The sequence below is a fragment of the Hypanus sabinus genome, unplaced genomic scaffold (assembly GCF_030144855.1).
Source record: "Hypanus sabinus isolate sHypSab1 unplaced genomic scaffold, sHypSab1.hap1 scaffold_575, whole genome shotgun sequence".
Taxonomy (NCBI): Eukaryota; Metazoa; Chordata; class Chondrichthyes; order Myliobatiformes; family Dasyatidae; genus Hypanus; species Hypanus sabinus.
This window is the reverse complement of record NW_026781436.1, coordinates 256,844-282,329: the sequence shown is the minus strand read 5'-3', so window position 1 is coordinate 282,329 and position 25,486 is coordinate 256,844. Positions and strand designations below refer to the sequence as shown.

The window sequence follows — 25,486 nt, the reverse complement described above, 5'->3', positions numbered from 1 at the left end:
ATGGAGTAAATATTTGAGAAGGCAAGAGGAAACAATGATGGATGAAAAAAGCTGAGGGCTCAGTTAAAGACATCCCCGGAAGGGAGCAACAAGGCTGGTGAGTTCGCCAAACTAGAATCAAGTTGGATGATGAAATGGAATCCACATCTAGAGATAGCGATGGCAGAGAAACCACGAAACTGTATACATATAGAGTTAGTCATGACACAGCAACAGGATCAGGAGTTAGAAAATGTACAAAGGGGAGAGGATTCTGAAGAGTAGGTGGAGTGTCGAGAGATACAGGCACAGAATGGGATTGTGCTTAATAATGGTAGATTTGTGGTTCCAGATTATGTATTGTTGCCATGACATTTGTGGGCATCAAGGAGCAGATAGAACAATGGAAAAGCTGAAGAATCTGTGTTGATAGCCGAATTTGCGAGGGGATGTACACCATTATTGCAAGAATTGCTTGTTTTGTGCCCAGTAATAAACCAGATGAATTGGCTATAGAAGTATTTTAAGATATGCTCCGTAGAAGGAATATGTGTTACTTTACAGGATTATGTTGGTTGATTTTTATCTCCATCCCCTGGTGGACTAAAATAAACCCTCGAAATAGTGGATGTTTTCACCAAGTGTGTAGAGGCTTCTTCATCTATACACAAATAGATAATGAAAACCGCTGATGTTACGGCCAAGATTTTGTTTGGAGAGAGTTTTTACCCGTTGGCAATTGACAAGCACTCTTGAATCAATCATGGTCGCCTCTGCACCGCACACGTGATCCAAAATGTAATGAAACCGTTTGGGTTAAAACACAGTTGGTATCTGTCATCGACCACAATGCAGTGCAATTGTTAAATGGATGAATATAATTTTAATGACAATGTTAGCTAAAATGAAAGAGTTAGAATGTTCGTTTGGGCTAGATTTATCATCAGCCGAGTATAGTGGCACTGGAAAGGACAAATGCAAATAGCAATTAATTGACTCTATTGAGGAGGCCCATTATGTTGCCGCGCATAATAGGAGACGGAAGAAGCAGCAAAGCAAACAAGGGCAAACAAGGAAATAGGACAGAAGTTTATAATGTCTGTACATCAGCCGACCCCCTTTACAGCTTCGCGAATTGTCGGGACATATGACATCACTGACAGAGCCAGTCCAGCAGTATATCGAGTTCAAACTGCTCCAAATACGTTGGATTGGTATCATATTAACCAACTCAAACCCCTTGGAGATAGTCAATGTCCTCTAGTAGCTGAGTTCCGGAAAACATATTGTCAATGGGATGCTCTGGTCCGAGATGAGATACTCCTCATAACTATGTTTCAGGCAATCGAAGGTTACGTGGATGAAGGAGCAGCTGCTCCCTCAATGAGCTGGGCAATCACTTTCACTTTGTACCCAGAGGATGAGGACAGGTCACATCTTCGCACTTGCCTAAAGACGGAGACAACAGAAGAGAGAAACAGATGGGAGAACGTGATTGTTACGTTGTCTTCTGCAAATAAAGTGGGGGATAATTGATCTGATATGAATGGATTTTAACAAGACGTTAAAGTCATCCTTGATAGGACCATGCTTAACGTCAGAAGGTTTGGTATCCAGGGAAAGTTGGCTGATGGATTCAGAACTGACGCCCACAGGAGAATAGTTGTGGATGGAGCGTTTTCTCCCTGGATGTTGTTGACAGGTGTCCTACAGAGATTCTCGGCATTTATGTTTTCTTGAATGATTTGGATGAGGAGGTGGAAGGATAGATTATTGTATTTTCAATGATGTGGAGGTTGGTGCAATTATGGACAGTATAGAAGGTTGTCACAGATTGCAACAGAACAGTGACAGGATGCAGAACAGCGCTGGAAAGTTGCAGATGGAGTTCAACCGGTAATGTTATAGATGATTCACTTTCCGGTGGGTAAATTTTAAGACAGTGTTCATACTTTCTGGAGTGAACGAAGAGCCACACATTAGTATGATTTCCACGATGGAAACGGAGTGATGAGACTCTCTCCAATAAACCGAGGGCTGCTCATCGGTGCGAGAACCGCACTGCAGGAGCGGGAAGAAGTGTAATTGACAGCTTGAACACATCCGCTGTTCTGCACATACACATCGTGACGCTGGAAAGGCAAAATGCCTGACAGTAAATCAGGAGAAAAAAATACAACTTCGTGGAAAATAATAGAACAGCCTGGGAACCTGCGGATTGTTCACAGATTTCTACTTGCTACTTTTTTTTCAGACAGAGAATGAATGGAGAAATGGTGGTGGAATCGTGGCAGGTGTGAGTATTTTTAAAGTTAAATAGACTGCATCGCATGTTACGGGTATGGGGTGGTCAGGTCATTGACTGGCAGAGGTCAGGTTCCTATAAAACGGCCCATGTGTGCGAAGGAAAACATTGTTCTTCAAATTCTCCACATCCCTTGCTAATTTCCCGAAGACCATTTCCCTTTTTGATCACAGGTCTCTGGAATATCACTATGGATCTTCTACGGTGTTTGGAGGAATATACGTGCAGTGTTTTTGTAATACAGGTCAGCTGTCACTGTGATTTTCATCAATCAAACCCCCGGAATAACTGGAACAAATGAAAGTAAAGATGAACGGATGTTCCCCTTTAATAAAGAAATGTTCTCCATTTCACCAGCCAGAACAAATTCCTTCCCTCAATTTCAGAAGTAAATGTACTCCGTCGACTGTTACAATTTAAATCGACTTCAAGATGATTACCAATTTTAAAAGTAACACAGATATTTAAAAAAAAATAAACTATTTAAATCCCTGAAGCCAGGAATCATGGAAGATAACATGGAAAATTCACATCATATTTTATTTTAAAGAACATAGATTGCAATGTCCCGTGAGGAGTCAAATTAATGACACGGGAACAGTGAGTAAAAATAGTTTAACGTAAGTGTTTTTGCAGTTGGTTGTCACTAATGTCCCTGACGTGACAGTCACGTTAATTGCCTCAGGGGAATTGCTCTCTCCTCAATAAAAGTCCGCTAAACCGATCACCAGTCCATCTGAGCAGCTGAAACGCTCCGTACAACTGAACGCTGCTTCTGACGGAATATGGGATATTCGACGATTTACTACATCGCGGGAATTTTCTATCCCACACTTGTAGCGGTCGGTGTCCCCGGTAAGATGCCGGAGCTGGTCACTTTATGTATGGTGCCGTCGTTACTCTGCTGCGGTATCCGCACTGTTACTGAGCACAGATGCTACCGTCGGCTGAAACGTGTTTCCGGAATGGAGGGTTCAGGCATCCAATGATTTTATTTTCATTTTCCATACTCTAATCGCAGTGTTTTCTTCTTTTGTCAATTACACTGGTGCCGATATTGTTGTTTCATGATTTCATCTCGCTAGGTTTTCTGAAGTGATGCTGGTCTCTGCTTTTCCAGGTCCGAGTCCCTATCAGTGCAGACACTTCAACCTTATAACAACGTGGCAGCTTATTTAAATGATGGTCCAGTCTATTTTCGAGACGTCGTTCTGTTCCTCTGTAAGTCAGTAAATGATAATTTGTGTTTTGTATCTTTTGATTCCACTTTGTCGCCACTACAAACAAACCCTTCAATTGTTTCGCCCCTAATAATGGAAATTGTTTGTTTACGATCTTCCATTCACTGGTCCGTGAGTCGTGGATCTCAGATTCTTTGCTCTAAACTGTGGGGAGGTCGCCAATCCACTGACACTCACATCCGTCATTGTCCTTCAGCCGGAGTGCAGTAACGGAGACCGCACACACTGGACGCCCGCATTCCAGTTCCAAACAGACCATCTCCATGGAGGCATTCAGAGAGTTGCTGCTGACCATATTTTTATATTGATTCCAAATTTCTTCTAGTTAATTTAACGGCGATTGTGATCCTATCTCTTGGAAAATGCGGACTCTCCAAATGCATTACCCGTTACCTGGTCGGAATGGCAACATCGGATCTGATGGTGGTTATTGTTGCTGCTTTAGTGGAACAGACCAACAATATCTACATTTATTCTAGATTCCTGCTTATCACTCCTGTATGGGCTGTGACACTTGTATTTGTCCAAGTAACGACGGACTGTTCTGTTTGGTTCACGGTCAGTTTTACCTTCGATCGCTTCATCGCAATATGTTGCCGAAAGTTGCGGGAGCGATACTGCACCGAGAGAACAGCAACGGTGGTTATCGTGAGCTGCGGGAAATGTGTCCCGTTTTACTTTGCCATTGAACCTTACGTCATCATTGACAACACGCCGTGGCGGTGCATCAGCACATATGAATACGTTACTTCACCCGTGTGGAGAGGGTACACATTACTATACAGTATTTTAACACCATTTCTACCAATCGGCTTAATCCTGGTGTTTAACGGGTTAACCGTAAGACATATCGTTGTGGCAAATAGAGTCCGCAGAAGGCTTCGGCACAGCATCGACAATCAAAAAGACACCGAGGTGGAAAAACGCAGAAATTCGATGAGTTTGTTGTTTTCTATATCAGCTAATTTCATATTATTGTGCATGCCCTCTGTAGCCCATTCCCTGAAAAGGCAAACACAAAACTATTTTTACCAGGACAGATATTTGAGTTCCCCGGTATACATCCTACAACAACTTGGGTTCATGTTACAATTTCTCAGCATGTGCACCAATACTTGTATCTATACACTGACACAGAGGAAATTCAGAGAAGAGCTGAGGAATGGAATGAAGTATGTGTTTACATTAAATGGCCATTGTGTAGATAACGCCCGTGTCTAATGGTATGTCAGCGGAGTTTTCAAATAAAGTCCTTTTACAATGAACAGATTTGGGAAATTTGTCATAAATTCATCCGGAATTCATCCTGGTCATCCGGAAATTGCAAAATTGGTGGAAGATTGTTTGCCCCATACAGTTCAGGTAGGTAGCAATACAAACGTTCAATGCTGCTGGCGTGGTTGTTAAATTGGTTGAATTATGTTCCAAACTATCACAGACACTCGACTGTCACTAGGACAGTGATGGCTTCATGAATGTCTGGGATTTACATGTTTAAAAATGGACAGGGTCGGGTAACAGATTGTAAAGGGAGTGCGATGGGAAACCAGGGACAGTATCACAGCTGCAGAAAGGGAGGACAACGTGGTGCGTTCGTTTTTTAATAGACTGGGAGACGAACACTGTTTCTGTTCTCCCTTTTGAAATGGTCGCGATCTCCCCATCTGGAGTATTCTGTACAGCCGCCCACCAGATCAACAAAAAAAAACGCAACGGGATCAGTGAGGAACCGACCGGGAAGTGGAACCTGGACATGAGCCATGATATTGGCACGGGCAACGACAACTTCCCTAATAGTCTTTGGCACCTACCCAAGGTACAATGTTTAGGAATGGCATAAATTCTCAGTTGTGTTCAGGAAGGATTCATGTTTCTATAAGAAGAAAGGCTGACTGGCGAACTTTCCATACCAGATCTGATATTAGAAAAGGAAACGGGTCGTGAAGATCTTTCCGCGGGTCCGCATTTCTGAACAACAGGGAGAACTCCCCGACATTTACCTTGCACAGAGTTAGGACCAGGGAGCATGGGATCTATTTAATTGGGAGTCAGTGATTTGTGGTGCTCCGTGGCAGGAGCTTTGGAACTTACATTGGGAAATGATGCACTCAGGGTATTGCGCAACAGATATGTGAGGATTGTTTAGGGAGCACTGACACGGGGTTCAGTATAGGCTTGTCTGAGTGACGCAGGGAAAGGATGACAGTGTAAAGTAACCCTGGGAGACAAGAAAGTTGGAACAACACGTCAAGAGGAAGAAAGAACGATACTTACAGAAAAGGAAGAAAGGATCAGGTAATGCTACAGCGAGTCACAATGTAGACAGGAAGGAATTTAACAATGGACTTAAAAGACTTATAGGGGGGATTTGAAAAATCCTTGATGAGTTGCACTGTGAAGAACAGGAGGAGACTGGAGAGAGTGTGAGCAGATCAGAGGTAAAAGAGGAATACTTGTGTCTGGAGTCCAAAGAGGCGGTGAAGCTCCTCACTGAGTACATTGATCAATGAGAACACAGCGTAAAAAGGCAGATATGCTAGAACATGCCGACGCTAAGAAAGAGGCTGCGCTGAAAACTTGGAAAACATTATGATAGATGATTCCCCGGTGCCGGAAGGGATATAGTCCAGGTAATTTTGGAAGGCGATCTCGGTTATTGCTGCGCTTTTGGACAGGATATTTGTGTCTTCGCTGGCCACGGAAGTAGAACTAGATGATTGGAGGGTAGAAAATGTTGTTCCTTTGTTGACGAAAGTTAGTAGGGATTGTTTTTGGAATTATAGACCAGGGAGTCTTACATCAGTTGTGGGTAAAGTACTGGAGAGGATTATTGAAGGAGGATCTTACGACTATTTGGAGAAACGTAGTCTGGCTACGGAGAGACAACATGTTGTCCTTTATGAGCCAGATTGAATTATTTGAAAAAGTGTAAGTAAAACAAACAGATGAATCCGAACATGGTCAGGAGTTTGATCAGTTTCCCCACAGTGGACTCATTCAGAAAGCAAGGAGGCATGGGATCCAGGGAAACCTGGCTGCTTTGATTCAGAATTGGCTTCCTAACACGAAGGCAGATGATGTAGTAGATAGAGTGAATTCTGGCTGGAAGACATAGCGCAGCCGTGTTCCTCAAGCAGAGTCGAAATTCTGCTGCACTTTACAACTCTATTGCGAGTCTGCAGTTACCAGTGCTCTCAGAAATAGGGCTGAGGAAATAATCGATTTAATCTGATCACACCGTAGCACCTGGATAATAAATGGAATTAGGGCTGAAGATGCCAGCAAATCGCTGAGTGATTGACTGCACCAGCGCGTTTTCTAAACTGACCTGTCATTTACATATTACAGGGCAAATGCTACAATGACTTCAAAGCATCTTTTCCAATGGAGCCCTACAATTTAAAACCAGCATTTCAAAGTGCTCAGCAGCAGCTTCTGCTGCTTATTAAAAGAACCAGCCGTCCAAAATGCCAATCCGAATTCCCAATTCAAGTACACACCAATTTATCCAAATGCCAATTTACCTCTGAATCGTGGTTTTAGCATATCGGGTGTAGATACGCTCATATTTCGATCTATTTAACCCTGAATCCTCATGGCCGGTGTGGAATCCGTGTCTCCCTCTGAAATCAATAATAAATGAAACATACAAAACTACACAAACTAAAAACGCAGCGAAGGCAAAGCAATTAATCAGGCTCACACTTGTCTTCCTTCAATACCATCGCAGGCAATTGGAGAATACAGAATAACCATCCAAATTACCTCAGTGTTGCAAGGACAGAGGGATCGAACAGTATCACCGACTTTCTAGATCGGTCGGTGCTGTGTGACACTGAAGTTCTAACCTTGATACACAGTCAGACAGCCATAGGAAACCATTGCACAGAAGCAGGGTCTCCAGCCCGTCAGGTCAGTGAGGATTTATTTAAACTGCCTACTGCCATCGACCTCACCCGGACCGTGGCCATCCGTATCCCTCTCATCCATGTACCTCTCCAATCATCTCTTAAAGATTGGCATCGGAATCTCAATTACCATTTGTGTTGGCAGCACTGTCTACACTCTGACCACCCTCTGAGAGAAAAAGTTTCCCCTCATGTTTCCCTTAAAGATTTCACATTTCACACTCACCCATGATCGTCAGTTGTATTCTCGCCCGATATCAGTGGAGAAAGCCCGCTTGCATTTACACTCTCTATACGCCTCATAATGTTGTATACCTCAATCAAATCTCCCCTCAGTCTTCTACCCGCTCAGGAATAAACTGCTAACATGTATAATCTTTCCTTTTAATCAAAAACATTCAGTCCGTCCCGGCAATAGCCGTGCATTTTTTTCTGCATTATTTTAATAATATTTTCATCTTTTTTGCACACAATATTCCAAATTAGGCCCCAATAAAGCCTAAAACAGCAGCAAAATATCGTCCCAACTCCTGTCCTCAGTACTTTGGTCTATGTGGGAAAATCTGTTTTTACAACCCTGTCTACCTGTGCCGCAACTTTCATTGAATTATGAACCTGCATTCCCAGATTCGTTTGTTCTATCGTACTCCTCAGTGTCCTATTTCTCATTGTGTCAGGCCAACCCTGGCTGGTCCGCCCAAAGGGCAACATCTAACACTTGTTGCGTTAAATACGATCTGACATTTTTCACCCCTTTTTTCCAGCTGGTCCAGATCACGTTTCATGCTCCGGTATTCTTCATCACTGTCGACTACATCCGTAATGTTGCTGTCATCGGCAAATTTGCTGATCCAGATAAAGACATGATTATCCAGATCGTTGATATAGATTAAGAATAACAACGGGCACAACAACGATCCCTGGGACACTCCACTCATCACTGGTCCCCAGTCGGAGAGACAGCCATCTATTACCACACTCTAGCTTCCCCAACGTACCCAATGACTAATCCTATTTATTACCTCATCGTGAAAGACAACCGACTGAACCTTCTCGAGCATCCTCCCATACGGAACCTTGAGAAAATCGTGGCTGAAGTCCCTGTTAGACGGCATCCACTGCCTTGCCTTCCACAGCACTCCTGGTTGACTACCTCGTAAAGCTCTGTGAGATTGGTTAGACATGACCGACTACGCACTGGCCCATCCTGACTATCGCTAATGTTCCTGTTTGTCCAGATACTTCCCTTCATACCCCATGACCAGTGTAGTCTGAACACCGAGGACAATTCATCATTACGTAATACTTGGCGAGTCCCTTCCAAGCAAAGCTATCGAGATCATCCAGCGGTCGCTACTGATATTTACGCCCTATTGTCTTTTTTTAAATTCTCCTGCACTTTATTATCCGACGCATTGAGAATAGTCTGGACAAGCAAGGCGTCATAGCTCTAAATAATTAATCGACTTGCTTAACTATAGCAAGATACGGTATGCTCGATCGAACACAGAACATAGAATATTACAGCACAGTACACGAGGTTCTGACAGACTTTCAACTAATGTAAGTTCGATCAAACACATCTCCCCTGCATCTCAATCAGAATCAAAGGTTTCAATCGTACATTTAAAAAATCAAAACCAGATTTGATATCACAGCCATACGTCGTGAAATTGTTAACGTTATGGTAGCAGTGCAATGAAATAAAGGATAAATAAATATAGAGAAAGCAAAACTAAGATACAGGTGGCAGCGCGGAAAAATGAACTGTTCCTGAATCGCTGTGCCTGAGGTTTTAGGCTTCTGTATCTCCTTCCCGATGGTAACACTGTGCAGAGGGCACGTCCTGTGAGTGGGCAATGTTAATGATGGACGCCACTGTGACAAGAATCATCCCTTGTAACATTGATCAATGAGATACAGAGAATCTATATTTAACAACAAGTATCTTTTATTATTTCTACTAAAAGCACGTAGATTTACATACTCTCTTCCTGTGTGCACCCTACTGGAAACCTTGAAACTCCATGAACAGTCAATGAAGAGAAAAGGTATTATACGGGAAAAGAGTCTACGCTGGCAACTCTTTCCATAGAAACATAGAAAACACAAAAAACCTACAGCACAATACAGGCCCTTCGGACCACAGTTGTGCCGAACATGTCCCTACCTTACACATAGCCCTCTATTTTACTAAGTTCCATGTACCTATCCAAAAGTCTCTTTAAAAGACCCAATCGTATCCGCCTCCACCACTGTTGCCGGCAGCTTATTCAACGCACTCACCACTCTCTGAGTGAAAAAACCTACCCCTGACATCTCCTCTGTACCGACGCCCCAGCAACTTCAACCTGTGTGCTCTTCTGGCAACCATTTCAGCCCTGGGAAAAAGCCTCTGAATATCCACACGATCAATGCGTCTCATCATCTTCCGATCCTCATGTTCCCGATCTCCACGTGTCCGTGTGGCCCTACTTTTCGGCAATGGTTGGGGTCTGGCCGCTGGAGAGTTATCACCCCTGCATATCTGAAGCTGCGGAATCTTATATTGTTCCTCATCAATTGAAACATTGGATCACCAAACCATTGGCTCAAGGTCACCTGACCTACCTGGGTCACCTGGTTACTGATCATTGTACAGAGCTACAACCAACATATTGAACCTGGCTCTGCCCAGCCCAGCCTTGTGTATTCGTATGTTTACACCCTGACTGGTCTGAACCAGTTAAATGAGGCAACCCAGACAGAGTCTAACGAGACTACAGATTGCTTCTTTGATATGTCTGGCATTTTACATAACAAGTAGCTGCTCCTCTGGGCATGGTCTCAGGTTTATTGCTCTGATTAGATTGTCCCAGAGTCAAGAATCAGTTCAAAGTCCACGCCCTTCACATAACAAATGGCGACTTCTTTGAAAATGGTCTCAGGTTTAGCAGATCATTACCTGAAGCTCCCTGTGTCCACATTCAGTTCCTCTGATTCAATTATTCCAGTGTAAGAATCAGTTCATAGTCCACAAAATGCTGGGGGGGGGGGGGACACAGAGAGAACTGGTTTGTCTGCTTCCCCTGTCCTTGATCAGACTGTAGTTTCTTCTGGCCAACAGTGATTCATGAGCCATTCAATCTGACACGAATGTATCTTTCTCGGGTCTGCTGTCGTCTGAATGCACCAGGGTGGATGATGGAGGTTTTGCAGAGATGCCGAGTGCTATAGGGGTCGAAGGGGTTTACAGAAATGCGGTGTGATGTCGGGGTTGGAACGGGTTTGTTACGTGCCCAGTAACGGGTTAAAAGAACCAGCAGAATTGGAACACACCTGGAGTCTGGTATTGTTACAAACAAAACACTACTTATCAGTATCCACGTAATCTCGTAATATAAAACCAGACAAATCAAACAGGTTACCGGAGTTTATGCAAATGTAAGTGTGTAAATATAAAACCGCAAACTTCTTCAGCTTAGGTGGTAAATGATACAGTCTTACGATGGTATAGGAGTGACGTCAGTTCAGTTTGTGATATTAAGAGGAGTAGAATTGAGGAGAGAGAGAGGGAGAGGTGCTTTGTTTTCCAAGTAAGCTGATGTCGTCAATCTTTCTGTTGCCTTCCGAATTCCTGTTAAAGTTTTGTGATCACACCAGAGTACCGCCTTCACGCAGTAACGCTATCAAAGGTTAAACACACCGATAACATTCCACCGGTCACCCCTTTCCGACACTGTGATCAAAACCCAGCCTTTCGTGGTCACTGAAAGTTCATCCAGTGTCTATTTCTTCTGTTTTTCTGTCCGTGCCTTCTATGTGTCTGTCTGAAAAGCCAGCTGACCTTGAATATATCCCAAATATGCTGAACGCCAGCTGCCCATTATATAGCCCCGCCCTTCCGTAACCATGGCGACTTACGAGCTGCTCGGTGCTCTCTCCCTCTCTCTCTGAATCGGTGTACACCAACTGTCTCTCCTTTTAAAGACACAGTCCATATTGAATACACCTTAGCATCTCGTCACAGTTTTTACAGATAGCGACGGGTATCAGCACACTTCTCCACCAATGTGGAAATGTAGTTTACTTGTAGTACAAACTGGCATTTTTGTCTGTAACAAAATGAAACCCGTCTGGTGTCGGAGTGTTTTGCTAATAATGTTCGTGCAACATTATGCTGAGTGATCCTGAGTACCTGACTGCAGACCGCAGACCCTACACTATGATGGCAGAATATGGCATTAAAGGCAAAACTTTTGGCAGTGCGGAGGATCAGAGGGATCTGGGTCCGAGTCCAATGAACACACAAAGCTGCTACACAGGTTGACTCTGTGGTTAAGTTGGCATATAGTGCATTGGCCTTCACCAATTGTGGGATTGAGTATAACAGCTGAGGGGCAATGTTACAGATATATAGGATCCTGGTTGGATCCCACTTGGAGTACTGTGCTCAGTTATAGTTGCCTCACTACAGGAAGGACATGGAAACCTTAGAAAGGGTGCAGAGGAGATTTACAATGATGTTGTCTGAATTGGGGAGCATGCCTTATGAGAATAGTTTGAGTGAACTCGGCCTTCTTGTCCTTGGAGCGATGGAGGATGAGAGGTCGCCTGATAGAGGTGTACAAGATAATGAGAGGCCTTGATCGTGTGGAGAGTCAGAGACTTTCCCCAGGGCTGAAATGGCTAGAATGAGAGTGCATAGTTTAAGGTGCTTGGAAGTAATACAGAGGAGATTTCAGGGGTAATTTTTTTTACACAGAGAGAGGTGAGTGCGTGGAATGAGCTGCCGGCGGCGGTGCTGGAGGCGGAAAAGATAGGGTCTTTTAAGAGACTCCTGGATGCTCACATGCTTTGCAAAAGAGGGCTGTGGGTAAAGCCTAGGTAGTTCTAAGGTAGGGACATGTTCGGCACAGCTCAGTGGGCCGAGAGGCCCATATTGTACTGTAGGTTTTCTATGTTTCTACTCAGAAGACAGCCACTGGGTTTTTCCCACCTTCCTTTAATTTGCTCTTACTAATCAATCCCAAATGCCGATTGGCCACTAGTTGATTGGTCACCGATTGCTCTATATTACTGCCGTGAGCTGCACCTCGGACAATGAGCCTTATTGAAGTTCCCTCCTCTCCAGATCTCAGATGTCCAGGTTGCCACTAGTGAAATCTACCGGGCTTATCTCTCAGTGATGACCGAGTCAATACCAACAACATGACACTGGCAACCGAGTACATTGTCTTAGACAAGACACCTGCCAAATCTAATGCCACTTCCCTTCGTACTACAGATGGACTGCCGTCTATGTATGCATATTGATCTGTTATCCCCACATGTTCATTGATCTCTTTCCCTCTCTGCAATGTAAATACTCCAGTTCAAGCCATCTCCTGCGTGTGTGCTTTTATTTGATATGTAGTTACACAGACACAATGCAGGCTGACATTTGAGTACAGAAGTGATGACCATAAGTTTCTCCATTCCTCCAACCCTGAGACAATTTCAGATCTAGATTCTTTGTTGTTCTCACAGTTCCAGTCCAAGAAATACATTTGTCTCTTTCACATTTTGCAAGTGTCATGTAAGAAACGGCAAGAAGAAAATACACAGAAATAACTGTTACTAAAAATTTTATTGGTGGCTTATTATACAAATGCCCCAAGTGAACATGCTGTACCTATCTGCACGCAATGCAACAAGGACTGCTCACTTGGAATAACTTTACAATTGACTTAAATTGTGGTGCTCCTGGCAATATTGTAATGTCATTATGGCTGCTGTAATAATTAGGCTGAGTGATGACACCTAACAGCTTTTCAAACATTTGTAGAATGTAGAAAGGCACCAACTCTATGAATTAATGTATACTCCAATAGAATTTAGGAATTAAACCTCTTACATTGCATAAACAACTGATTAACACATGTGCACAAACTGCATTACATTCCAGCAGTTGCTACATTCTCTCATGACTCATGTGGTCCTTTCCGTGGATGCAGACTCCTGGGGAGCACGAGCACACTTCAGATTGGCATCATGCACCGCATCCCACATCAATAGCAGTTCGAAAGGTCGAAAACGGTGCACTAGCAGCAACTCACGGTAATAGCAAGGATTGAAAGATTCATCTTGGGTTGAAGGAACCCTGACTCCAGCTGACCTAAATCCGCTATGGGAGTGTGGGGCTAGTCCAGCCTTGGCCAGACACATCCCCAAAAATACATCATCAATGGGGTATAGTTCAAGGTCTTGGGCTATGTGGAAAATGATGTGAGCTGTATACACAGACATAAGTATGCCCGCTCCACCAATGTATGGTGGGTACGACTTGATGGTGGTCACTATTTCTGGCACATAATACTTGCTCGTCTTCTGGCGTTTGGGTCCAAACCCATAAATGAGACGGCCCACAAACAGGTGTTGGTGAACCTTCATGTCTAGCAAGTAATCAACCATGTTATCGGTATTGGCAAAGACATCATCATCTCCATTGAAGATGAATTTAGCACTGGGGCAAAATTCACTGACCCACTGCAGCAACTTGTATTGTTTGAGGGTGAGGTTGAAAAAGGTATCCAAGAAATCCCACTGTAGGATATCTCTGTGTTCTCTGTTTTCCATGGCTAACAGCTGATTCAATTTCCTACTTTCTTTTTGGTCAGGAGAGACACCAGAAATAAAGACTCTCTTAATTAGGACCCCATTGAATTCGCGTTCTCTGCCCCAGGTCTTCCTTATCATTTCCCGCCGATCCTGGTTGAAAGGGTGAGATTTGATGACCAGGAGCAGGAAGACATTCTGAGATTCTTCTCCACCACCACATTTGTCTGGAACATTTTGAATCATGTCAAATTCTCGACAGTGTTTATACATCAAGAAGTTTTTAATGTGCTCTTTCTCTTGATGAAATGAGGACAGGTGCACCAATGTCGTGTTCGCGTGGCACTTTGGCTTGAGCACTGATTCAGTTGCATCACCAGTAACAACCTTGGTCAGATCATTGCGATGAACAGTTTCTGCAACATCAATCTCTCGACGTTGGTCATTACCCCAGAACACGAATAACAATCTCAGAGTAATAACAACACCCAGCACTACTTTCTCATAGAATCGCCAATGTCCGCTCATCTTTCACCTGAAGTAGAGAAAAATATGGATTAATTCAAAGTACTTTACATTTACATGATGCTTGAGAAGAATGGGAAGTTTAGACTGTAATGAGGTTCACTAATGCTTTGTAATATTGACCCCAAAATGGTGGTGAGGTAAGGAATAGGCAGAGCCCTACAAGCTGCTGAAAGTTTAATTGACCTGATGCATTCCATCCCAGCAGAAAAACAAATCTACCTATAGGATACCATCTCTGTCATTAAAATGAAAATCACATAGTTTATTTCTGGGCCTTAAAGGTATATGATTCCAAAGGGTTTATTGCACCTCGCTTCACAGCTCTCGTCACTCCTCTCAGGGCTTAAACTGAGCTGGGCAAGACATAGAGCAATATAACACAATGCAGGGATTTTGGCCCATGATGTTGCACCGAACTTTTAATCTGCTCCAAGATCAATTGATCCTTACTCTCTCAAATGGCTGTCCATTTTTTTCATCCATGTGTCTATCTAAAAGCCTCTTAAATCTCACTGATGCATCTACCCTTATCACTACCCAGGCTGTGCATTCCATACAACCACCATTTTCATTTTGTTAAAAAAATACTACTTCTGACAAACCCCTATACTTTTCTCTAATCACCTTAACATTATGCCCCCTCATATTAGTCATTTCCACCCTGGGAAAATGTTGTTGCCTCTCCATTCTATCTATGCCTCTTACCAGCTTATACGCCTCTATCAAATCACCTCTCCCCAATTCCCCACCCCCACCTTTACTCTGAAGAGTAAGGTCCCAGCTCGCTCACCATTCGGATTGAGTTCACAGGTTACTGATACTATGGAAGATGATGTATTATTGACCATTGATTAGTAACTGAATATATGGCAGTGCAGGGAAGGTAACGTGTTAGCATAGCTACTGCAAACATCTGATTTTCATTGTATTTTAACTCACAGCAGAACAGGGCAGATAGTTTGCATGATCCACAATGTGTATGTGTAAAACCTTGGATGCCAGGAGCCCTGAAAAGACACCAGTGACTGATAGCAGAACGATGTGTACAAGTAAAAGTATTTGCACAGGGATGCAACTTGTGTCACTTTAGAATTAAGGAATCCGAGAGTAATGCAGGCTAAGCAGGCCATTCGGCTCAAAAGGTCCATACCAACCACAGCATCCTCCCTGCTAGTCGCACATGTCTAGTTTGGTCCATAACTCTCCAAGCCTCTCCCTTCCATGTACATGTCCAAATGCCAGTTAAATGTTGCAGTTGAACCCACTTCAACCACTTCCTCTGGTACCTTCTTCCGGGTACTCACTGTCCTCAGTGTACAGAGGTTGTCCCCAAGGTCTCTTTTCAATTTTTCCCCTCCTCTCCTCTCTCTGTGACTTTTCATTTCGTGCTCTCCAACTCTCCAATAATGACGATCTACCTTATCAATACCCCTTATGATTTTAAACCTCTGAGGTCACCTCTCATTCTCCAAGGAATAAAGGTCCAGCATGGCCAGCCTCACTGTAACCCAGACCCTCTAGTCCAGAAAGCATCCTCGTAAATTTCTTCTGCACCCTCTCCAACTTGACAGCGTCCTTCCTATAACAGGGTAAGCAAAATTGTAGATAATATTCCAAAAGTGGTCTCACAACAAATTATATTACTGCAAATAATCCCCCGCTCCTACACTCTACACCATAGCTGATAAAGGCAAGCATGTTAAACGCTTTTTTTTCTCACAATCCTGCCTTTTAGTGAACTATGCACGTTTCAGTGCCTTGCCATTCACTGTACAAGTCCTACTTCATCTGAATGTCCATCACCTCACATATAACCATATAACAATTACAGCACGGAAACAGGCCATCTCAGCCCTCCTAGTCCGTGTCGAATGCATACTCTCACGTAGTCCCACCGATCGGCTCTTAGCCCATAACCCCCCATTCCTTTCCTGTCCATGTTCCTGTCCAATTTTTTTTTTTTAAATGACAATATCGAACCTGCCTCTGCCACTTCTACTGCCACCTTGTTCCACACAGCTACTACTCTCCGAGTAAAGAGTTCCCCGGAGTGTTAAACCTAAACTTTTACCCCCTAACTCTCAACTCATGTCCTCTTGTTTGAATCTCCACTACTCTCAATGGGAAAAAAGCCTATCCACGTCAACTCTGTCTACCCCCCTCATAATTTTAAATACCTCTATCAAGTCCTCATTCAACCTTCTAAGCTCCAAAGAGTAAAGATCTAACTTGTTCAACCTTTCTCTGTAACTTTGGTGCTGAAACCCAGGTAACATTCTAGTAAATCTGCTCTGTACTCTATTTTGTTGACTGCTTTCCTATAATTCGGTGACCAGAACTGTACACAATACTCTATATTTGGACTCAGCAATGCCTTGTACAATTTTAGCATTACAGCCCAACTCCTATACTCAATGCTGTGATTTATAAAGGCCAGCATACCAAAAGCTTTCTTCACCACCCGATCCACGAGATTCCACCTTCAGGGAACTATGCACTATTATTCCTAGATCACCCTGTTCTACTGCATTCCTCAATGCCCTAACATTTACATGATTGTCCTATTTTGAATAGTCCTAACAAAATGTAGCACCTCACACTTATCAGTGTTAAACTCCGTCTGCCATCTTTCAGTCTACTCTTCTAACTGGCCTAAATCTCTCTGTCAGCTTTGAAAACCTACGTCATTATCCACAACGCCACCTATCTTAGTATCATCAGCATACTTACTAATCCAATTTACCACCCCATCATCCAGGTCATTTATGTATATGACAAACAACACTGGACCCAGTACATATCACTGCCGCACACCACTAGTCACCGGCCTCCAACCTGACAAAGAGTTATCCACCACTACTTTCTGGCATCTCCCATCCAGCCACTGTTGAATCCATTTTACTACTTCAACATTAATACCTAACGATTGAACCTTCCTAACTAACCATCCGTGTCAAAGACCTTAGTGAACTCCATATAGACAACCTCCACTGCTTTACCCTCATCAACTTTCCTCGTAACCTCTTCAAAAATTCAATAAGATCTGCGGACGTCGCGTGCTGCCGTAGGATCAAGACGTTGGGAACCCAGCTCCCTCGTAAAAAGTAATGAAATAAGGTTTAAATGAAGAAGAGTTAACAAATATCTACTAGAAACTATTTATAAATAACTCAGGATTATCTTTTGATATGACTCCTAAACCGAAACAGAAGAAAGCTACTACTTCGAAGACTGCGCAAATCGGCGTGGGAAAAGGCCTAACCGTATCGGCGAAGCCTCGGACTCAAGTTGGATCTCCTCCCGGCGAAGTGCATGGCACTTCTGTTGATGCAGGACAGGAATTTGCAGCAATGTCGGCGGTCTCTAAATGAAACGGCAAGAACAATGCATGCGCGAAGAAACATGAACAGATATCAGCAAAAGTAACAAAACTACAAATCCCAACTACGGCTAGAAGTGAACCTGTAAGTATATCGGAAGTGGAGTCAGACTCCTTGGGAAATTCAGAGGAAGAAGAAGAGGAAAAGATAATGGAGATTAAAGGAGTCATAAAAGATATCCTGATATATATTATAAATGAATTAAAAGCTATAAGAAGGATGAAGAACACACTCGATAATGTGGTGGAAAAACAAAAGAAGATGGATAATAAAGTTGAAGAAATGGAAGTAAAAGTGGAAGAAAATACTGAAAGAATAGATAAGATACAAGACAATAATCTAGCCTGGACAATAAAAAGAAAACGGATGTTGGAAAAAATAGATGCGCTTGAAAACTCAAGTGGACAAAATAATATCAAAATTGTTGGTCTTATGGAATGTACAGAGGGAGAAAATCCAATGAAATTCTTTCAAGAATGGATTCCGAAAATTTTGGAAATGAAAGAAGGAAGCCAAGTAATTGAAATTGAAAGAGCACAAAAAGCTTTAAGACCAAGACCTCAGCAAGATCAAAATCCGAGATCAATTTTGATAAAATGCTTAAGGGAGCAAGATAAAGAAGTGATCTTGAAGGCAACTGCTCAAGGTGCTAAAAAGAGAAATGGGCCATTGATAATAGAAGAGCAGACATTATCCAGACATAAGTTACGATCTTCTGAAGAGGCGGAAGGAATTAATCCAGTGCAAAAATATTTATGGGAAAGGGCTATAATTTTTTATTGAGCTACCCAGCAAAATTGATAATTTTCCTGGATAACAAAGAAAGAAGATTTTTCGTTGACTACCGGAAAGCAGAGAAATTTGTAGAAGAATTACCTGATGTCCACGAAGAGGAGTAAAGAATTATAGAAATGAAGTGGACTAATGATGAAGACTGAAACAAGGTTGGACTTGACAGACATTTATAAGAAAAAGAAATAGTTGTGTATTAATTGGGAGTAGAGACATTAATTATTTTCTTTTTTTTTTCTTCACTAATATATTTTCTTTTTTTTTGCAAGGGAGGTGGAGGAGCTCGTGATCGACGGCTGCGAGTTTCACGTGTACAGTCATGGCGAAAAAAGTCATGTACATTCACGTGTAGAGTCATTTTTTTTCTGATATATTAGTTATCTTTTTTATATTTTTCTTCTTTTTTGCCTGGATGGTTGGCGATAGACTTATAGCAATATAGAGAATTTTAAAGAGTTTCCAAGGCACTATGAATGATTAATTTACTTATTTTTTTTAAGTTTTAATGTTAATAGAATTAATAAGCCTGTGAAAAGAAAAACAGTTTTAACATATCTTAAGAAAACGAAAGGAGGCATAGCTTTTTTACAAGAAACACATTTAGCAGAAACAGAACATAAGAAATTAGAGAGAGATTGGGTTGGAAATGTCATTGTAGCTTCATTTAATTCAAAATCCAGAGGAGTTGCAATTTTGGTTAATAAATCTTTACCAATTAAAATACAAAATGTAGTAATTGATTATAGAAATGAAGTGGACTAATGATGAAGACTGAAACAAGGTTGGACTTGACAGACATTTATAAGGAAAAAGAAATAGTTGTGTATTAATTGCGAGTAGAGACATTAATTATTTTCTTTTTTTTCTTCACTAATATATTTTCTTTTTTTTTCTTCGTGGACATCAGGTAATTCTTATACAAATTTCTCTGCTTTCCGGTAGTCAACGAAAAATCTTCTTTCTTTGTTATCCAGGAAAATTATCAATTTTGCTGGGTAGCTCAATAAAAAATTATAGCCCTGTGGGGAGATATGTGATTATACATTGTCAATTTTTTTCAGAATTATGGACTTTTATGAACATGTATGCACCCAATGAAAATGATGTAAAATTCATACAAGAAGTTTTTTTTTGAACTTGGCTGATGCACATGATAAAATATTAATAGGTGGAGATTATAATTTTTGTTTAGATCCAGTTTTGGATAGGTCAACTAAAGTTGCTACAAAATCAAAAGTAATAAAACTAACTTTATCATTAATGAAAGATTTAAACCTGATTGATATATGGAGAAAAAATAATCCAAGAGAAAGCGATTATTCCTTTTATTCAAATAGACATAAAGCTTACTAAAGGGTTGATTTTTTTTATTATCAAAAAATATTCAAGCTAGAGTGAAAAGTGTGGAATATAAAGCAATAATACTGTCAGATCATTCCCCCTTGATAATAATGATAATGATGGATAAGGAGAAATCGATCTCTTGATGGAGATTTAATTTAATTTTATTAAAACGTCAAGACTTCTGTGATTTTATGAAAAAACAGATTCAACATTTGAATACAAATTTACATTCAGTTGAGGATAAAATTGTATTATGGGAAGCGATAAAAGCATATTTAAGGTGTCAGATTTTAAGTTATACCTCTAAAATTAAGAAGGAATATTTGGCAGAAATAGATTAATTCGAAAAAGATATCATAAAGTTAGAAAAATAATCTCAAATATATATGACAGAAGAAAAATGAAGACAACTTTTAATAAAAAACTGCAATATAATACACTTCAGACATATCGTACTGAAAAAGTAATTATGAGAACTAAACAGAAATATTACGAATTAGGTGAAAGATCACATAAGATTCTTGCTTGGCAGTTAAAAACAACTGGCTTCTAAAACAATAGATGCAATTAGAACAAGTGTAAATAAGGTTACTTATAAACCTTTACAAATTTATGAAACTTTAAAAACATTTCGTACTGAACTATATCAATCAGAATCACAAAATAGGATTGCTGAGATTGATACATTTTTATCACAAATAACCCTTCCAAAGTTAAATTTGGAAGAACAGAAAGGATTGGATATGCCCTTTATATTGAGGTTGAAGAAGCTTTAGGATCACTTCAGAGTAATAAATCCCCATGAGAAGATAGTTTTCCTCCGGAATTTTATAAAAAAATTTAAAGATTGATTAATTCCTCCTTTTATGGAAGAAATATATCAAGTGGAAGTAATGCAGTTTTTGAGAGTGATTTGAACTGTTTTGCTTAAAAAGACAGAGATTCTTTAAAGCCAACATCACATAGGCCTATTTGTTGAATAGAGATTATAAAATAATAGCAAAAATTTTATCTAATGGAATATCTAAATATTTACCAAAATTAATACATATGGATCAAACAGGTTTTATTAAAAACAGACAATCAATGAATAATATAAGCCAGTTACTTAGTATATTCATTTGGCACAAAAAAGAGAGGAAATGAGTGTGGCAGTTGCTTTGGATGCAGAAAAAGCATTTGATAGATTGGAATGGGATTTTTTATTTAAGGTATTGGCAATATATGAGTTAGGAAAATATTTTATACAATGAATTAAAACCTGCAATACTAATCCTCAAACTGAAGTAGTTACAACTGGTCTGATTTCAACACCATTTTGCTTAACGAGGTCAACTAGATAAGGCTGCCCATTATCACATGCTTTATTTGTATTGCCAATAGAACCATTAGCTGAATTAATTAGAACAGATTCAGACATTGGGGGCTTTAGAGTTAATCAAGAAGAATATAAGATTAATTTATTTGCTGATGATGTTTTGATTTATTTAACAAACCCATTGCAATCTTTGCAAAGATTATCTTTTAGATTGGAAGAATATGGGAATATCAGGGTATAAAGTAAATTGGGATAAAAGTGAAATTTTACCCCTTACCAAAGGAAAATATAATCAATGTCGATTTGTAACTCAATTTCGATGGTAATAAATGGGATAAAATATATAGGTATTAGAGTTGATAATGATGTAAAAAAATTATATAAACAAAATGATTTCCCATTATTAAAAAAAAATAAAAGAGGATCTTGATAAATGGATGATGTTACCAATAACATTAATAGGTAGTTAATACTGTAAAAAATGGATATATTTCCTAGATTGCAAAATTTATTCCAAAATTTACCAATACAATTACCTCAGAATTTTTTCAAGAACTGAATAAATATGTAAGGAAATGTCTTTGGAAAGGAAAGATGTCAAGAATATTGTTGGAAAAATTGACAGGTAAATTTGATTTAGGAGGGTTACAACTTCCAAATTTTTTAGCTTTATTGCATCTTTTTTTGATGAAGAAAAACCAGCATGGATTAGAATAGAATTAGATAAGATATGAGAAAGCATACCAGATTTTATATATAAATGGGAATCCAAATGGATAATTGAAAAAAAAATCTCCTATATTAAGATATTTGATTGATTTATGGAATAAGGTAAATATGGACGATGAGATAAAGAAATCTTGATTAGCAAAAAGAACTTTTATTCAAAATAGGCTTATTTTACAATGGATAATAAACTTTTATATAATTGGTTCCAAAAGGGGATTAAATATATAGGTGATTGTTTTGAAGGAGGTATATTGATGTCGTTTGATCAATTAAAATATAAATATTAATTATCAAAAAACACTCCTTTCTGTTATTTTCAATTAAAGGCTTATTTACGAGAAAAGCTGGGTCAAACAATGTTGATGCCAAAACCTAGTGAAATAGAAATATTGATTCAAAAAGTAAAAATTTAAAAAATTACATCTTGTATGTACAATATGATTCAAAAACAGACAATTAAATCAGGAATTCATAAATCAAGACAAAAATGGGAATCTGATTTGAATGTTAAAATTGATGGAAAAAGCTGGTCAAGATTATGTTCTGATAGTATGATAAATAGAATAAATGTTCGACTTAGATTAATACAATATAATTTTTACATCAATTATATATAACACCACAGAAAATAAATAGATTAAATTCAAATATGTCTGACCAATGTTTTCGGTGTAATCAAGAAATTCGTACTTTTTTACATTCTACTTGTTTTAAAATTCAACCATTTTGGAGAAACCTAAGACTTTTATAAGAACAAATTTTTGGAGTACAGCTCCCACATAGTCCAGTATTATTTTTAATAGGATACATTGAAGGTACAATACCGAAACTTAAATTGAATAAGTATCAGAAAAAATTATAAAAATTGCATTGGCACTAGTCAAAAAAGTTATCGCAGTTACATGGAAATCGGATTTATATTTAACTATGGATCGTTGGAATAATGAAATCCATAGTTGTGTTCCACTTGAAAAAAATACATACAATCTAAGAAATGAATACGATATATTTTTGAAAATATGTCTCCAATACCTACAAAGGATAGGACTAATTACATAGGTCCTTTGGAGATAAAATTATAAAGTAATTAGGGAAAGTAAAAATAAATATTAAAATTATTTTGAACTTCATGGAGCATGTGGGGATCCTCTGGTATCCAGGCATTATTTCTCTTCTTTCTTTCTTTTTTTTCTTTCTTTTGACAAGCGTTAAGGGGGCTGGGGTTAAGGGAAGGGGAAAGGGTTAATATTATTTTTCTTTTTCTTACTATTTTATCACCACATTCATTCTTTGTAAATTTCTAAAAATGTAATCATTTTTTTAAATTTTTTTTAAAAAATCAGTAAGATCTGTCAAACATGGTCTTCTATGCACCAATCCATGTTGACTGTTCCTAACCAGGCCCTGTCTATCCAGATAATTATATATAACATCTCTGAGAATACTTTCCATTAATTTACCCATCATTGACGTCATAATTACAGGCCTAGAATTGCTAGGTTTTCTCTTAGAACCCTTTTTAAACCATGGAACCACATGAGCAATACGCAATTCCTCCGGCACCATCTCCGTTTCTAATGACATTTGAAACATTTCCGTCTATTTCTGCACTAACCTCCCTCAAATTCCCAGGAAATATCCTGTCAGGTCCTGGAGACTTATCGACTACCCTTAATAGCGCCAGCACTTCCTCTTCTTTAGACAGCTCAAGTATTTGTAAAGTAATGGTGATAGCGGGGTAACACACTGACGGGAGTAATGTAAATAGACCAGCTAGTCATGAAAGTTATCTGATTGATCAGGTTATTTATTTCCAGTAAGTGAACACTAATCTGCTGGTGAAATATGTTCTACTCTTTTGGCTGTGGCTATGTCCAGTTTGCAATCTCCACATAGCTGCTGCCTGGCCCATCATTGTAATGGCCCCATTGTGGACAAATATTTAAGTTTGCTTTATAAACTTGTTGACTGAGATCGGTGCTGCTGCCTTGCCCATCATTGTAATGGCCCCATTGGGCACAAATATTTAAGTTTGCTTTATAAACTTGTTGACTGAGATCGGTGCTGCTGCCTTGCTCATCATTGTAATGGCCCCATTGGGCACAAATATTTAAGTTTGCTTTATAAAGTTGTTGACTGAGATCGGTGCTGCTGCCTTGCCATCATTGTAATGGCCCCATTGGGCACAAATATTTAAGTTTGCTTTATAAAGTTGTTGACTGAGATCGGTGCTACTGCCTTGCCCATCATTGTAATGGCCCCAATGGGCACAAATATTTAAGTTTGCTTTATAAAGTTGTTGACTGAGATCGGTGATGCTGCAGGTTGCCGGGACACGGTTAAATCTGGCGAAAGGGAGTGTCCAGTGTTCAAAATAAAAGATTGTTCCAAAATCACATCTTTTCACCAGAGTTCACATGGCCCATCCTGCTGCTGTGTCTTTCCTATAACAATATAACATATAACAATCACAGCACGGAAACAGGCCATCTCGGCCCACAGCGATAAGCCCACAACGACTTCTGCCCTCAGCTGTCACTGAAGTTTATAGTCTGACAGTACATTGGTCCCAAAGTAAACAATAAATTAATGCGAAATGACACCACCCGATCTGAACCAGGATGCGGGTCGCGGTTGCTCCCTGGAGCTGATCGATTTGTCGTGAGATACAGGTGCTCGGATTCGCTGGAAACAGAACCAGGAGCTCAGCACAGAGTAAACACGGAGACTGTACTGTCATTACTGTCTTTAAAATTATGTGGCTTTGCGGATCCGCCTGATTTTTCTGCAGGAGTGAGTGTGCTATTCCAGCAAAGACAGCAAGTATCTGTCAGTGATATTTAAAATAAAACTTGCTCATTTAAATGTCATTGGCTGTTGATAACAAATGTCTGTGTGCACTGTATTGTGCTCCTCCAGTACCAAGTAATACGGCCACTGACTCTGTCCGTGGTCTTCTACTGCCGGAGCCCATTCAGTTCAATGTTCGACACGTTACGCGTCCAGCGATGCCTCTCCGCACAGTGCAGTAGGAACGTGCTTATTTGAGTTACTGTCGTCTTCCTGGCAGATTGAATCAATCCCGCCTTGCTCCACCGACCTCTCTCATTACTAAGACGTTTTTGCTGTCAGAATTGCCGCAACCTGATTCATTTCCCAGCACCATTCTCCGCAAAACTGAGACTGTTGAACTTGACAATGTCAGGATTTCAGCAGTTCCTGCGATATTCAAACTGAACCGTCTGAAACAACAAACATTCCACCCTAAAATCATCCAGATCACATTTCACCTCCATTGTGATGTTTGCTGGAGACAGAACGTACCCTTTACTAAAGAACATGATAGGGAGAGACCGGCTGATAAAGCTGTGGGTTTAGTCAATGAT

General features: G+C 40.2%; 1 protein-coding gene across 1 annotated transcript; it reads right to left on the bottom strand.

Annotated features, from left to right (window-relative positions):
• Window positions 1-13,382: 13,382 nt before the first annotated feature.
• On the bottom strand, window positions 13,383-14,537 carry LOC132389452 (N-acetyllactosaminide beta-1,3-N-acetylglucosaminyltransferase 3-like). Its single transcript, XM_059961977.1, has one exon. It carries the CDS (start codon window positions 14,535-14,537, stop codon window positions 13,383-13,385), a length of 1,155 nt encoding a protein of 384 aa, XP_059817960.1.
• Between the last annotated feature and the right edge of the window lie 10,949 nt (window positions 14,538-25,486).

What these genes read in the sequence shown, in the direction of transcription:
- LOC132389452 (XM_059961977.1), bottom strand. Translation starts at nt 14,537, where the DNA reads ATGAGCGGACATTGGCGATTCTATGAGAAAGTAGTGCTGGGTGTTGTT.